Consider the following 16,504-nt stretch of genomic DNA (forward strand, 5'->3'; position numbering starts at 1 on the left):
GGAGGTCACCGTGACGACGACCGAGGAGGAGCGGAGACGGGCACAGACACGGAAAACGACAACGAAGACAACGAGAACAACGAAAATGATGAAGAGGAGGAGGAGGAGGATGGCAATGAGGGACCTCTCGTCCCATTTCAAGTACCAGGTACCGACTAGCTCACAGCTCACAGCTTACTCAACCCCCTCAGAACACGACATGGACACTTACTCAACCCCCTCAGAACACGGCATGGACAGGAGATGGGTAGCGAAAAACAAGAAAAGAGTACAAACACAAGACCTACATTGATATTGATATGAGTCTCTCCTAGTACCAACTGCTCTGTATCCTACTGCACTATGATCAATGGTAGCTAATCCCAATATGTCAGTTATAATAGTTATGTTGTGATGGCTCTCTTAGATTTCTCATTTTCTCTCTCTCTCTCTCTCTCTCTCTCTCTCTCTCTCTCTCTCTCTCTCTCTCTCTCTGTCTGCCCATAGGCGGTTGCTGTAATAAGGTGAAGTGGGTGCTGGCCTGGCCGTTATGTCTGGTGTTGTACTTCACCGTGCCCAACTGTGCCAATCCTCGTTGGGAGCGGTGGTTCATGGGGACGTTTGCCGCGTCCACGCTCTGGATCGCTGGCTTCTCCTACATCATGGTGTGGATGGTAAGGAGCACCTGAACACCTGAACACCTGAACACCTGAACACCTGATCTCTTGTTTTCCATGCAACACACACATGCACACATATGCACACACACATGCACACACACATGCAACACACACATGCACACACAGATGACACATACGTATGCACACACATGCAACACACACATGCACACACATGCACACACACATGCACACACACATGCACACACACATGCACACACATGCACAGATTGCACACACATTGAGTCAGTGTATCTATCAGTGGTGAAGTACATACAAAGATAAATGCATGCTATTTACAGTCAATCACCCCTTTGTAATGATATTGTATTGATATAGTGTGGTAAAATGTGGCACATATTAACAGTGGACCACCTAAAGAAATGCAAGATATTTGAAGTATTTTATGATGCGTAAATACATTTAAAAAACATTAAGTACATTGATTGGGTCCTGTGTTTACTCCATTCCCTGTGCCTCAGGTCACAATCATCGGGTTCACCCTGGGCATCCCTGATGTCATCATGGGAATCACATTCCTGGCAGCTGGCACCAGCGTTCCCGACTGCATGGCCAGCCTCATTGTGGCGCGCCAAGGTCAGAGCAGCAGCAGCAGCAGCAGCAGCAGCAGCAGCATCTCACGACTCCATTGTCAATACGAACACAATAGTCCATCACTCAGTCAGACTGAGGAGAGAAAGAGATGAGAGGGTGAAAGATGAGAGAGTCAGACAGGATTAGAGGCAGCCTGAGAGAGAGAGGGGCTGCAAGCTGTGCCACTGACCGTTTGTACAACAGCCCAGCAACACAAGAGTGTCACGTTGCCATAGTTACCTGGGGGATGGTGAAACCAGCTTTGCTGCATTATTGTTCCATTTCGTTTATCGTTATTACAATCATAATGTGTTTATCTTCCTGAACTTTATCTTTTTTTTAGTCAGTCTCTGTGTGCATATAGTATTGTGAACTTCTATACAAACTCTGTTATGCAACTGATATTATTAGTTAAAGGTAAACAGATAAATGAGTTCAAACGTTTCCAAGTGTTTCAGCAGCTGAGCAGTGAGATGAGCTTGTAAAGCGGTGGATCACTGCACCCGTACGAACATGAACAAATCACACACGTCCCACAGGGGCTCGACTTTTATCTTTGTTTATTTTGTCTTGTCATAAAATATTCATTTACTCTGTCTGGGAGACTGGGAATGTTGAAGGAAAAGACTCATGCGTACAATTATATGTGTCTGCTGACCTACATTTTGTGTGCGGTTGCTGGTTTGAGCTCGTGTTTTATGCCTTCTGCCTCCACACCCTCTCTCTCTTTTTTCTATCTTTCCTTGTTTCCAACTATGCCTCTCCCTCTCACACACACACACACACACACACACACACACACACACACTGTTTTTATTTTATTTACTGTTTTGTTGTTTGTTTGATTCCTATTCCTATTCTTATGTTTGTTGTATGTCTGATTCCTATTCACTTCATAAATCTTGCTGCTATGACACCTGAATTTCCCTAACGGGGATGAATAAAAGTTGATCTTATCTTATCTTATCTTATCTTATACACACACACACACACACACACACACACACACACACACACACACACACACATACACACACATTGAATCCCTCTCTTCTTCTCTGTTTGCTCTGTCGTGGCAGGATTGGGTGACATGGCGGTGTCCAACTCCATTGGCAGTAACGTGTTTGACATCCTGGTGGGCTTGGGTCTGCCGTGGACTCTCCAGACTCTGGCCGTCGACTACGGTTCCACCGTGAGTACCCCCATCTCTTCTCCCCGTGGGTTTAGAACACGGGAGACGGAACAGACAGGACCGACAGCAAGGCACTGTCCTGCCAAGTTTGCACTTTTAAAAGAATCCTTCGCCATCCATCCTTCTGTCTGGCGTCCACAGTAGCTTTTTAAGTGCTTCACTCTCTCTCTTAAGTCTTCTCTGCGTTGGTTGAGGTTGGTGCTTCGCGCAGCACGATGGGATGTGGTCAGCACGGACAGTGGAATGTTCAGAAGTGCTTATGCCAGTCTTGAGTCTGCCATTACTGGACCGTTTCTTTTTCTTTTTTTTTTTACATTTGGCTCTTGGATTTCTCTTCTTCTTCTTCTTCTTCGTCGACCTTTTTTGGTCCGCTCTTCATCGGCATGTGTGTTTTTTCAGCTGAACCAACTCGGGTTTGCGCAGAACCCAAAACAAGGACGGAGAGTAGAATAGAATAGGATAGGAGGGAGGGAGGGCAGGAGGTGATGGCCGTCCAAGAACAACACAGCTGAGCTCGCACCTGTTGAGCAGCTATGCGGTCCATCCTGCCTAAATCAAATACATCAGTCGCAGCGCTCCCCTGTGTGTGTGTGTGTGTGTGTGTGTGTGTGGAGGAATGTGGTGGTGCTGATCTGGGGAAGGCACCCAGGGGGCCCCCATCTGTCTGAGCCTGTCCTGGAAATAGGCTTGTTTGGTCCCAGTTAGTCCACGGCAGTTCTGCTCCTGAAAAGCTCTGAGTGTGAAAGGAAGTGGTGTGTGTTTTTTTTGGTGCTGGACTGAAAAGTGTGTGTGTGTGTGCTCCTGCAGAGTCAGCTGACATTGTTACCACTCTGCCATAAATAACCAGATTTGTTGAGTTGTTCCTCATTGGGTTGAGCGTGGACGGTCTGGTTTTGGCCAGCAGGGGGCAGTGTAGCTGATAGCACAAGACGAGTCACCTTTAAGTGGTGATGGAGAAAGTGAATCAATGACTTAAAACATTTCTAAGGTGGTGATATTTGTAGAAGTAGCAGTTTTTCTGATATGATATTTCTTGGAGCAGATTTTCTATTGCATTTAACGGTATTCAAGATATGATCTGTCACCCAATTCACTGGGCATGAAAGGGATAAGTGTCCTGTGCATGGAACACATCTGGTAACGTAAAGTCAGTTTACGGACAGGGTATTGTCGCACCAAATGATTTTCATAGCACTTAGCAACTTGTTTTATTGCTTGTTAGTTTAAATGATAGAGTCGCTAGTAATAACTTATAATTTCTTGTTCTGTCGTCAGATTGCCCTGAACAGCAAGGGCCTTATCTACTCCGTGGGCCTGCTGTTGGCGTCCGTGTTTCTAACAGTAAGTCCTACACAGTCATTTATCAAATGGGACTTAGAAACACATCATCCGTGTTTCTAACAGTAAGTCCTACACAGTCATTTATCAAATGGGACTTAGAAAAACATCATGAATCAATGTCCCATTTAAAGGTGCAGGCCTATCAGGATTTATATTGGTTCATTTAATCATTCATCTGATCATTAGTTGGAACACAATTTATGTCTATAAAAATATTCAGAATCAATGTATAATTATGACATTAAACTAGATAGATCCTTGTCATAGTTTTTTATTTATTTTTAACCTGACCAACATCTGTGATGTGTTCTCGTCCCTCTCTCTCTCTGTCCGTCTGTCCGTCTGCAGATTGTAGGTGTGCACCTCAATAATTGGACCCTCGACCGCCGCTTGGGCTTGGCGTGTCTCATGATGTACGCCGTCTTCCTCGGTTTCTCCATCCTCATCGAGTTCAACGTCTTCACCTTCGTCAACCTGCCCACCTGCCGAGGCGGTGCCGTCTGAAGAGACTCCCCGCCCTTCCTCCCTGTTATCCTCTTCCTCACTGCTGTCTCTGTGAGGACCATCCCAGAGCCTGCTGGGAGAGATCTATTTTCTCTTCGTTCTCTTTTATCAGTCTTTCACTGACCTTGTAATTTATTGATCTTGGGATTCTTTTCTTTGTCTTTGACAACGGTGCAATATGGACGAATGCCCTGTGCCTAGTCTTTTATTTAATTTCTTAGGAGGGCATTCGTTTCAAAAGAGGATACTTGGTTCAAAAGAGGATGACGAAAGGCACCTCGGACAGGAACGAGACACAAAAGAAAGATATTTTTGATGACTACTGCCTGGTTTGATGTGAAAATAAGGAGAAAACGTTTTTTTTTTTTTATAAAGTTGAAACAGACTGCATAAGGAAATTGATACTATCTCAGTTCTATTTTACAATGAGATCTTTGTTTGTTTGTTTGTTTGTGAGCTGCTAACTGGCTGGACAATGAAGAGTATTTGTTGTTCTGCAGATAATCATTGAAATCATGGTTAATAGTATCAGTTTAAAAATATATATATAAATATACATTAGTTTATTAAGAGGTGTCTATTGAGAGTTGACGATTACAAATGCTGAAGGGTACTGGTGACCTGATGTATATATATATATTTGATTAGATGTTGACTACGGTGACATGGTTGACCATGTTCAGATCCCTCAGACTCCTCCTGTTGACCTGGGCATTACTGGCCTCCTCCTCCTCCTCCTCCCTACTCTACCCACTGGAGTGCATCAGCCTCCCCTCATCCAGGTCCATCAGCATGGCAGGTGGGACACAAGCTGAGGCCCCAGCGGACCACTTGGACACAAAAAATATATATATATATAGAGATCTCGACTGAAGCTGTTGTGCATAGATTTATTTACCTTGCGGGATGGGAACGCAATTTGTACATTCCTTGATTTCAATTGGTTGTGAAGTGTGTCCCAGTGGATATAGGGCACAGTTAGGGTGTATGAGTCATTGTGTGGGGGTTTTAGAATCTTCTCTGGGGGGCTTTTTAGAGACACTGTGGTAGTAGAGTTCTGCATTGCCAGCAGCAGACGGTACCTATTTATTGAGGTGGAGGAATATGTGTACAAAATGCTTTTTGATGTTTGGTTTTGTCTCTTGCTTTCACTTGTGTGCTGTATATACTGAAATATGTATCTGTATTTAATAATTTATTGAGATCTATTTATGCACTTTTTAGAGATCGCAAAACAAAACATGAAAAAAAAAAACATAAACCCACAGCTGTCCCAAAGAACAGATTATTCTGGAAATTCAGTCAAACGATGTTAATTTCATTCCCAGAGATTTTTTGTCTGATCCTTTTCTACTGTAATCCCTTCTGGTTCTTGACCTGGAAATGATGCATACTTTTAGATACCCCTTTGACTCTATTAATAATACTGTTTCTACTGTTTGTTATAAATGATATAACATGATAGAGTATGGTGGGATTACTGGGGGAGTAAAGGTGTGTTCAAAAACACTCACCGAGTACTCCGGTGAGAGAAACTACTTTCTTGCATTGACTGTTTTGGCATTGAGGGGTTAGACACACACACACTCTCACACACACACACACACTCACACACCTCTGCTGGGCTGCTCTAAAATGTCTAACAGGCTGATTAGCAGGATATGTTCTGCCAAAATGAAGCATTATGTTAACTGCAAAAGTGTCCCCACAGGTGCACTCTACGTAAAGATCCTTGTGTGTGTGTGTGTGTGTGTGTGTGTGTGTGTGTGTGTGTGTGTGTGTGTGTCTGTGTGTGTGTGTGTGTGTGTGTGTCTGTGTGTGTGTGTGTGTGTGTGTGTCTGTGTGTGAGTCCCACTCCAAAACTGTATCCCACTCCAAAATTTGAGTGTCATTTAAATGTCCTAGTTTAAACCCCCAGAGACACCTTCTATATATACGTTTGTTTTCTAAGATAAACATGACATGTACCTTCTGACGAACCCTGACATTGGCTTTACTATATAAACAGCTTGCTGAAGTTCCGCTCAGAGGACATATTCTGGGATCGTGTTATCCTGAAAGGAAGACAGTGTTGTGTGCTGTCAAGTTCTGGGGACATGAATGCTGCCATCCAAACTGACACAAGCTCCATAATGTTTAGGGTACAGGGAGACAGATCTCCTTTTCACTATCTTTCTCAAGGGGAATCTTTGGCCAACCTTTGAACCATTACTTCATGGATTTTGGAGCTATGATATTCTTGTTATTTCCTGTTGTTCAATAAGCTTACAGGGGGCGACAGGGTCTTGTCTTATCAGGTCAGGCCTGTCTTACCACTTTACATCCTTGTGGGGATTTCCTAGTCCAATGGCACATTGCAGGGACATATTACATATGTGACACATCCAGTTTTATTGTTCATATTACTTAATAGGTTATAATAAAACTAATCGGTTCAGTTTATAAGATGGTCAGGTTTTGCTGCAAAAGAAGTATTTTTTAGTTTGGTGACACAACAGCTATTTGTAAACCGTGATGCGTGTAATAATGTAAATGTGTAGAAGTTGTCTCTGATTTTTCTTTTCTTTTTGTATTAGAATATATTTCAGACGATCGGTCTTTCTTGGTTGTATTCCAATTGCTCATAAAACAATGTTCAATCAGTCAGTCAGCCTGTCATCTTGCAGAGAATAGTTTACCCAAGGCAGAGTTCAGTGTCTCATTCAGTTTACCACTCACTGTAGTGTGTTTGCAGTGACCTCTTTATCACTAAAGACATAACCAGCATACGTATAGTCTATTACAAACCATGTAGAACTCCTCACTTGTGACAGGAGGATGAAGACTTAGCGTGGGTTAGTGTTCCCATCTTTACTTAGGAAGATATCTGTCCCAGTGTAAGGACTAGTGCAATAGGGATTGAATTGTTAAAAGTGCTAGATGTCTAGTTGTGACCTGTGTAGGGAATGTACAGTATGAATTTGGACTGATGTTTTAAAGGGATGATCTTTATTTGTTCAGAGGTAGATGTGTGCGGATGCACTCTGGAAAGTCAAGGGAAAACAGGGTTTAATAATACAAATGGAATAAATGTCCTGTTGATTTCAAATGCAATAATGATTAGCTTTGTTATTGTATATCTTCTGTTGAACAATATTGCATCAAGCATCACACACTGCATACTTTCTGTATACATTTCAGACATGTTTGTGCAAGCAGCAGTGCTGGAAGCTCTGCATAATTTATGCAGATTATCCCAGATTGAATCTAAACAACCAATAGTTGCTATTAATGACTGGAGAGACACGCCATACAAAATAGGCACCAGTCCTCTGAATACAAAGACTCTGCAATCTCTGATGACCATCAGTGTTATTTACACCTAACCATGCCCAAGTCTGTTTGGGTTTGAAGTGAATTCTGCAGTCAGACCATTTTTAAACAGTTTTGACTTATCGGTAAGAACATAATTCAGTTATGAGTAAGATATGATTATGGATATGGATGAAGGTTATTATTGTCCATTATTGCTGCAGTTAGCACATGTTATCTGTATTACCTGCTGCTTCTCTCCTGTATGCACAGTGTTATACTGCCTGGAGTGTGGGCACACAGAACGCATTGCCCACGACTACGTGTATCGCTTCATCGTAACGCCTGCTGGGGCTCTAATTCAGTGAGGTGTGCTGTTCTTGACATGAGCATATCTGACCACAAGTTGTGATATTCACGGTGCAGTGCATCCCGATGTGTACATACACAAACATGCCAATGTATTTATGTATATTTTTGTCCTCATCTATATATCCCTTGATTCTATTTTCAGGAGTTTTGATGTTTGGATCTACGGGTCCCCCCTAATCCTCTTTTTATTATTTTTAATGAAATCATCATTATGTTTTGTCAACTCGCATGAAAATGTTTTAATGTAACAGTATATTTATATTGATTCTGTACTACGTGGGCACTGGATAATTGTGGAATTAGACCTCTTAGATGATTGCATGTGCTAGAAGGATAACATTACTGGATCTTTAATGTAGACATTTCAGCCAGAGGGCCTGGGGTCATCTTACCCACATACAAGAAGCAGGAATGGTTTACTTTGTGTAAGAAATTATGTTCAGGTGTTTTGTTTCAGATTGTAAATCAGAGTACTTTTTTGCTATTTGAGCATAAATAAACAATGATTTTTGCTGAAGGTAAGGACAGAATCCTACCACTGTTTTCAGTTTATTCATAAATGGCTGTGTGCATCCTCAACAACATAGCCTGCATACATGGGATATGGACAGTAATGCTATTGAATGCACTTAAATAACAACATCACTATTCTTTGATGTTTTCGTCACGTTCATCAGATATTTAAGTCAGATTAAATACAGTGTAATGGTCTCGTTTATTTTACATATGTATTTGGCTGTATGCCACATCACTCCCGAAACAAGAGGAATCGTAACATCAGTGTGGTCGGCCCACTTTAACAGAAGACTAGGCCTACTGGTTTACCATTCCATTTCTGCTGTTTGTTTTCCACACTTGCAGCCTGAGGCTTTTATGCAGATGAACCTCTTCAGTGTTACTCTATTTGACCATTTAAAGACAGTATTGCTCACTAGTGTGGTAAGAATCGGATGTCATGCAGAGTTCATATTGGTTATATTATTTCATGTATAATACCAACAAATTGAGAGCAGAATGTTTTGCATGTTGACCAAACAACACACACCGTAATAAAATAATTTGTAGGGTAGATTATACTCGAACGAATTATTAAACCAGGTGAATTTCAAAACCATATCAGGACAAAAAAGTTATTGTATGCCCTTATAAGACTTACTTTTGTATTGACGCTACTCGCCTGTGACTCTGGGAGTTGTAGTTTTAACATCACTCCCAATGTTCTGGCAACATTGCTATGACGTTACGGTAACGTGATACTGTGCTCTTGCAGGGGACAGTTCGGTACTCACTTCCGCCTCTTTTTCTGCTGAAGTATAGATTTTGTTGATGAAAAAACGATTTCAAACAGTTCTCACCGATTTTGATTAACGCTGGCTTCCTTGCCGTCTTGCCTAATCTATGGAGCAAAACAACGGCAACGGCCAAGGGTGGTCAATAATACAGCGGCGTGTGGAGGGGTTGGTTAATAAACACATGGCAGACATTGCATTAGAAACACTCCAACAGAGGCTCTCTTTGGTGTCTGAAGAAATTAACCATTTGCCAAATGAGCTGACAAGGCGAGACGATGTCCTGAAACGGGCGGAGAATGTCCCGCGACGTTCGGACCTAAATTTCAACGTGGAATCACTGTCTGATGCGCATAGCAGCACAGGGGGCGCAGGAGAAAAGTTGGTGTCAACCACCTCCTCGTCAGGTAGGTAAGCAGGGAATAGAAACAGTATTGAGCCTGTACAGCGACATCCGCTACTAATGGTTGCGCCAAAGTTACCCGAGTAGACAACTTTCTTGGTAGCATTGCATCGCTTGGAGGAAATGACAGAGAGCTCAGGAATGCAACCACACTACCACCTTCTCTTGTAGGCTAAAAGAATGTTACAGTGGCGGTTGAAGGTTTTATATTATGGACGACCCGATTATCCATTATGTCTGTGTCTCATTTTCAGAAACAGCAGCCCAAAGAAAAATCATTACACTTTTAGTGGAGATCAAGGAAGAGCAACAAAGACAATGGGCAGTGTTGAAGGAACTGCAAGCCAAAGTGCAAGGTCAAGTGTGTGAGGAAGAAGAGGTGGAGTCTCTAGATATAGACCTGCCACTACAGACAATGGAACAGCTGGATGAGACAGAAAGACATTTGGAAGATGCTGCCGCTCAAAAGAGAATGGTATAATCTTTAAGCATGCCATGCCGAATGCATTTGTCTTTATTCTCTGTAATTCCATTGACACATTATAAGATGTACTTTCCCATATACTCAGGAGGAATCACAAGTTATGTGGAGGACAAAATCAGTCATCTGACCTTATATGAAACTGTTTTTCTAACCATATCTGAGCAATAACATTTGCATTTACATTAAGTCATTTAGCAGATGCTTTTATCCAAAGCAACGTACAAAGGAGAGAACAAACAAGCTACGAGCAATAGAGACCTAGTGTAACAATAAATACTATTTTACATAAGAAATAAAAAAAGTGCAGGAATTTAACTACTCTAAGTGTGAGTTAAGTACTAGTTAGAGGAGATAGCATTAGAGGAAGGATAAGGAGAGGTAGAGGAAGGCAGAGGAAGTGCAAGTTAGGAAAGGAGGTGCTCTCTGAAGAGTTGGGTCTTCAAGAGCTTCTTAAAGGTAGAGAGGGACATTATGGAGGACATTGTATACAGTCAGCAGGACAGGTGCTCGTCTTACCGTTAGTGCATTGTGAAGGCCTCACCTCTTCAGTGAGTGTCCTTATGTGCTTGCCACCGACAGGTGGCTCACCTGTCACGGATGGGTGGAGCCACAGTGGATGACGCAGTGCGGAGGCTGATGCAGGCTGTGCTGTCTTTCGCTGTGGGCTCCGAACTCAACTGGGTTGGAAGGGGACAGAAGCGGAGTTTCAGAAGCACCAGACTACAGGGCGTGCTCTTCCGTAAGTGGTCCTGTTCAACTCAGATGGACGGATATGCAAACGACTTAAATGAATATATACGCGAATGGGGGGACATGTTCTTGGGTGGGTGGATAGATACATTAATTAATGAAGGTGGATGTGGAGGTGAAATCTTGACTCACACAGGTATATTATTTACATTATATGAATTCATTTTATAGCTTTTTTCCAGAGCGACATGTGAGTTTGGTGAAAAAAATATTATTTCCGAACCTCCTCTGATCTTTAACTAAATAATGAATGTTTGTTGTTTCCAGTGTTCGGTTTTTGGTTGTCATCAGCATGAAATACATTCACTGAGATAACGGAAGTTACAAGTACTATATCTTCTGATCAGGAGTTAGAAGCAGCTGGAACAGCACTAACTTGGTTTACAGTCCTGTTCTGGGAGTACTGTACACTGACGACATGGGTGTGTAAATTGGCATCATTTAGCATTTTCTTGTCATGTGAAGGAATCGTGTTCCTTCTGTGTCTGTAGGTGCTTTGAAGAGAACCCCTGTGGGAAGGGAGGCCACGCATCACCAGTTTGCCGACGTCGTGAAGAAGTGGCTGAGGTTTGCACCGTTCCGGCAAGGTGGCACAGGCCGGAGACACATAAACAAGCCTCAAGCAGAATACATGTGTCCCAAGTTTCATGCTGACACAGAGGGCGACAGTCACAGTCATGTCAGCCCAGAGCCAAACGACAAATAAACAAACCTCAAGCAGAATACATGCGTCTCAAGTTTCCTACACAGACCCCAGAGCCAAAAGACTTGAAGATATTTTAAGTTTTGGAATAATTTATCAATCTGTGTGGTGCTTTCCAACCTGAATATAACCGAAGTAGAGGGAACCATGTATGATTACTATTGAATAGCACTTCCTGTTGTCATCTGTCTCCACTTCCTGTCGTCATCTGCCTCTACCAGTCGTACGCATCATATTCCACTGTGATCAGAATGATCAGAGTGAGCGAGAACACAAAAGATAATTTACTTTGTACGTACACCTTGCATTATATTTAATGTACACAACATAAACTGTTTGTACGTATATGTGTCTACCGGAAAGACACACTATGGATTAAAATTTCTCAGATACTAAAAGAAAGTGTCATTATTTTGTTGTCTTAACACTTTACTTGGCCATCAACTTACCAGAGTGAATATGAAATAGCCTTAATACCAGTGAGGTGTGGTGGGTGCTGCTGCCCCCCTTCATGGAAAGCTGTTAAACACAACTCAAGTGGTCTTGTAAGTAACCAAAATGACTGCAGTACACATTTGCAATGTGCACTATGAAAGAAGGATTCTAGACTTTAGTCTTTCCGTTATTCCGTGCTCACACGGTTATGCATGGTTGGGGTGTAACTAGTTACATGTAACGGAGTAAATATGTAATAAAGTTAGTAATCAAAATGTTGGTAATTACAAAGGGGTTACATATATTATTTTATATTTAGGCTATATATATTGTTTTTGGTAAAAAGCTTATATGTAAAATATTAATTTCTGTTGCTTTGCATATTTTTGCCATCTAGACAGGCTCCGTTCATTTCGCACTATGAGTGGTTCTCTGGTTTGAATTTGCACCGCCTCTCGTATCAAAACATAATCAGAAGTAATCAAATGTAATACTTCAATTTACCAATTACCACAAGTAGGCTGTTACAATTGAACCAAATATTTTCCAGCATTTTTTCATGAAATCATGGAGGGAGATATTTACAGTCTACAGTCAAATGATTGTAGGCCTAAGCCTAGAAAAAAGCCTTTTTGCCGAACGAATACTTAATTTGCCATGCATTGTAATCTATTTTGTTTTATGACATTTTGATAATCTTATGGAAGTGGTAGACTGCTTAAGGTGCAATATTTAGATATGCCCTAATGACTGTAAAGACACAGTTACAGTTTACAGTAATTGATATGTCCCCATCGCTTCACAATTAGTGTAGCCTACATAAGATAACCAGCACTCTGACGCCATGCACTGGAGACGGCTATTCTCCACACCCTTGGTCTCAGAGCTGAAGACAACCCAACAATATTGAAGAATGACATGCCTTGGTGTCGTTTGGTTTTGGTGAAGGTGTTCGAGTCTTTTTCAGGTACAGGTTGAGCTGTGTACATTTGGCGGGCCCACGTTGTTCCAGAAAAATAAGATGTAGCCACTGCTTCTCAAAACACTCGAGACATTCCAGGGTAGAGCACGTGACAAGAAAGTTAAAACAGGGTGGATTTTTTTTTTGTTTTGTTTTTACCGGGAGAGGTCGCATGCGCTGTGGAACTGGAGCAAAGGATGGACTGAACTTTGGGAAGCGATGCGGAGCAACACTTACTTCACTTCGTTTCAGTGATGTTACAATGTGCGAGTATAATACATAACTTGGACTGATAAGGCTAATTGCAAAAAGGCAGATATGCTGTCGTGAACGCTCGAGTGTGCTGCTGGAATTCGAAGGTTTTATTTGACGCTCCCAACAAGGTAGGTTTTCACGGCGTTGTTGTTTCGAGCCTTGAGTCTTAAAACGCTTTACAACATAACCAGGTCTGTTGAGACGGTAAAATCAGATTTTCAACCAGTTTTAATGATTCATTTCGGATGTTGTGTTGGTTCACAAACGCAAACGTAAATGCACTCGCTAATTTCTCTGTGGAAATCGAGATGTTAGCCTAAGCTACGACCGTCCACGAATAGGTTCGTAATACTATTTGAAGTCGCGGTCTGTGAAAACAAAACGGCTTGGAGAAACTTACTTTGCTCTGATTTTCTAGTCTGCCAGGTAGCTGATGTGTCACTAATGTATGTGTTTCGTAAGACTATCCAACCATACGTGTTATTCAGCACCTGTTGTATCTAAATATTTTTCGACAAGTTTGTATCAGTTGGCTTACCGGCGATGAGCTGTTGTGGATGAAAACGTTCGTTATGCTCGTCATGTTTATAAACAAATGGACCTGGTAACTCAATGTTTTCATATGGACTCTCTCTCTTTTGATTAATGGGACAGTCATGCTTTCTACAACATATTTATCTTTGTTTATGGCAATAGTATGCTAACTTCAGCTAACAGTAGAAGTTGTTTTAGGTTAGGCCAATTAAATCAGACTTGTGCACCTGCATTTGCCATTTTTAGGGAGACGTGTTTTCTTTGTTCAGCCTATCGCGTAATGTAATTTTCTTTTGCGGCATGCATACTTGGTAATTACGCTGTAAAGTGTAGGCTTTCTTTAATGTACCATAGCCTACTCCAAAGCCTTTCCCCAGGTCAAACCTATTGTTTGTGTTTGAAAACTCTCGGTTTCGGGTTTCATAATCCATGCTACTTCAGCGAGGAACGATGGGTGGAGGCACTAGGTTATGAATGAACACCGGTAGACCGAGGACGGAATTACTTGAAACCAATGACTCATCCAAAACACCTGTGGCAGCAGATTACTTTCTCTGGAGTAGCCTGGGCTGACGCAGGCTTTCCAGTATCCAACTTCAGTTCCTTGGTGGCTACACAGGAAAGAGCACCGTGGGCATCATAAAACTATCTGGGTCTAGGCAGTCAGTTTTATGTAAGACTTTCAGCGCATGTAACTTCAGACTAATCTTTGAATACATTGAATTAAATCCCCCCCCCCTCCACACAAACACACACACACACATACACTCTATGGCTAGCTGGAAAAAAAGTGTTGGTCAACAACATGTAGGCTAGGCATAAGCCTTCCAACAGGGACTCTTACATGTGTTAAGAAGATTAGTCTACGTTTTAGAGTGAGAGCATTTTGGATCTTGCATAAAATCTGCGTCAGAAGTGAAAAATTCCAGAACTATGCAATAACAGACTGGGAACAGATTACATGGTTAAGGGGTTGGGTTTCCCACTTGCTGAGCCCAAAAACTGAGGTGTCCACGTTGATGATTATGTTTGGTGTGTCAGTCACCCAAGATTTCCCTGAAGGCTTATGCAGAAATGGATGGAACAGTTTATCAAAGACATTTTGACTATTTGCAATGTCTTAATGTCTCTCAATTACTGCTTGCATTTCTACAGTTGATGACTGTAAGTGGCTGTTGCTGACCCCCTGTTCTGTGCAAATCCACAGTTTAAGTAGTGTTTATTTGTTTTAAGTTATGTAACATAGTTATAGTTGGGTAATACCTGCCGGAATGGTTCAGGCCATGTCCTGTTCATACATGAGGTCATCGGGGTCATGGCCTTGCATTGTACTCAGGTGCATCCAGGGTTATGTCCGTTAAAGAGGCCGTTAAAGAGGCTTTTGGTTAAACTACTTGGGTTCCCAAAACTTGTTTGTTTGGATAATTAGGCTAGTTTTCGGCATACTTCTTTCACTAAGCCTGAATCATTGGCCTTGGAGTTTTAATCTACATTGTTGACCAGAATAAACAAACTTTTTTGTTGTTGTTGTCTATAGAGAGTTGAAAGTAAAGAGTTGAGAGTAAAATCCGTGTGATTTTATTTAACACAAACTGACAGGAAGCTTGTGAACAGTTTCTGTCATTCTCAGTAGCTGCATGTGTGGACTTCATGTGGACTGGTTGAGCTCTGAGACCACCCTTGCTGAAGCACATGTTTTGCAAAGCTTTTATACCCACCAAACCCTCTCCATGACCGAGTTTCCCTCTCCCTGAGTTTCCTGCTCTCTCTCATCCCGTGTGAAACCCCCCATCCGCGCCCCCTCCCCCCCCCCGAAACACACAAGTACACACTTTAATTTTGACTTTGTGCCTAGAGAGGCTCAGAGCCAGCTCTGTGTTAGCATCTCCAGGAGACTTGGCGATAGAGACCCCCCCTCCCCCGCATTCGGTCTGGACCAACTGCCTGTAGGTCAGATATGAGAGGAGACAGACAATGGCCCTTGAAATGAGTGGGTAGTGATTTGTGGTAGACAGCACTTATGGGCCAGACAGGCTGTCTTTAAACGCAAGCTTCTTGTTTGTGTACATGCAAGACACGCAAGAATTTGTGCTTTTCTTTATTACTCTTTGAAGTTCTCTCTCTCTCTCTCTCTCTCTCTCTCTCTCTCTCTTTCTCTTTCTCTTTTATTTGCAGTCTCTTCCTGCTCTCTGCTCTCCTACAGAGCCCTTGGGTCGAGAGCCCTTCTCTAATAGCAAAAAGTGCCTTTGTCATCATTCTGAGGCAGTAGGGAGGGAGGGAGGGAGGGAGGGAGGGAGCAGGGGAAAGGAGAGGTGAGGAGGAGGATGAGGAGGAAGAGGGAGCGTCCCTACCGCAAGTGTCCCAGGAGAGAGGCAGCGGAGCCAGAGAAAACCGCTGAGATTAGGTGCAACAGAGCCAACTCTCTGTTCTCTCACAGAGAACTGATTTAGAACTATGATTTAAAAAGAGATTTACCAAGTGGGTTCATTATCCTTTCGTTGTAAATAAGACTTTTTTTTGGAGGGGTGTATGGGTTCAACTGTAGCCTAATTCATTTTCTGGCTTGCGCCAAAGTTACATTTGTGAAGAGATGGGTAGGGATGATTTCGAAACTAAATGAGCTTGCTGAATGAGTTCTTGTTGCCTTCCATACTGGTCATAGACCTTTGAGACTTTCATTCACACGGTTCAAAAGCTGAAGCTGAAACTCTCATCTCTCCGCTCCCTCGCACATGCTTAT

At 42.3% G+C, this 16,504-nt stretch overlaps 3 protein-coding genes across 3 annotated transcripts in view; all 3 read left to right on the plus strand.

The window, feature by feature from the left end:
• slc24a3 (solute carrier family 24 member 3) overlaps positions 1-8,480 on the plus strand; it is an 83,310-nt gene extending 74,830 nt beyond the window's left edge. The window contains exons 12-17 of the mRNA XM_031578841.2: positions 1-148; positions 487-653; positions 1,139-1,253; positions 2,330-2,442; positions 3,718-3,783; positions 4,132-8,480. The exon at positions 1-148 is cut by the window's left edge and continues 123 nt beyond it. Coding sequence (XP_031434701.1) covers positions 1-148; positions 487-653; positions 1,139-1,253; positions 2,330-2,442; positions 3,718-3,783; positions 4,132-4,287 — 765 coding nt within the window. The 3' untranslated portion in view covers positions 4,288-8,480. The remainder of the gene's footprint in view (positions 149-486; positions 654-1,138; positions 1,254-2,329; positions 2,443-3,717; positions 3,784-4,131) is intronic.
• Positions 8,481-9,190: 710 nt separating this feature from the next.
• Positions 9,191-11,984, plus strand: si:dkey-187a12.4. Its single transcript, XM_012819882.3, has 4 exons — positions 9,191-9,646; positions 9,897-10,117; positions 10,706-10,865; positions 11,368-11,984. The coding sequence occupies exons 1-4, from the start codon at positions 9,349-9,351 to the stop codon at positions 11,580-11,582; spliced, it is 894 nt and encodes a 297-aa protein (XP_012675336.2). The 5' UTR covers positions 9,191-9,348; the 3' UTR covers positions 11,583-11,984.
• An 899-nt stretch (positions 11,985-12,883) lies between these two features.
• The window catches only part of rin2a (Ras and Rab interactor 2a), a 41,569-nt gene continuing 37,948 nt past the window's right edge, over positions 12,884-16,504 (plus strand). The window contains exon 1 of the mRNA XM_012819913.3: positions 12,884-13,358. The gene's annotated coding sequence lies outside the window, so the exon portion shown is untranslated. The remainder of the gene's footprint in view (positions 13,359-16,504) is intronic.

The sequence above is a fragment of the Clupea harengus genome, chromosome 13 (genome assembly GCF_900700415.2).
Source record: "Clupea harengus chromosome 13, Ch_v2.0.2, whole genome shotgun sequence".
Lineage (NCBI taxonomy): Eukaryota > Metazoa > Chordata > Actinopteri > Clupeiformes > Clupeidae > Clupea > Clupea harengus.

Coding starts and splice junctions, on each gene's coding strand:
- si:dkey-187a12.4 (XM_012819882.3), top strand. CDS start 9,349: ATGGAGCAAAACAACGGCAACGGCCAAGGGTGGTCAATAATACAGCGG. Junction 9,647..9,896: donor GTCAACCACCTCCTCGTCAG/GTAGGTAAGCAG, acceptor TCTCATTTTCAG/AAACAGCAGCCCAAAGAAAA. Junction 10,118..10,705: donor CTGCCGCTCAAAAGAGAATG/GTATAATCTTTA, acceptor TGCCACCGACAG/GTGGCTCACCTGTCACGGAT.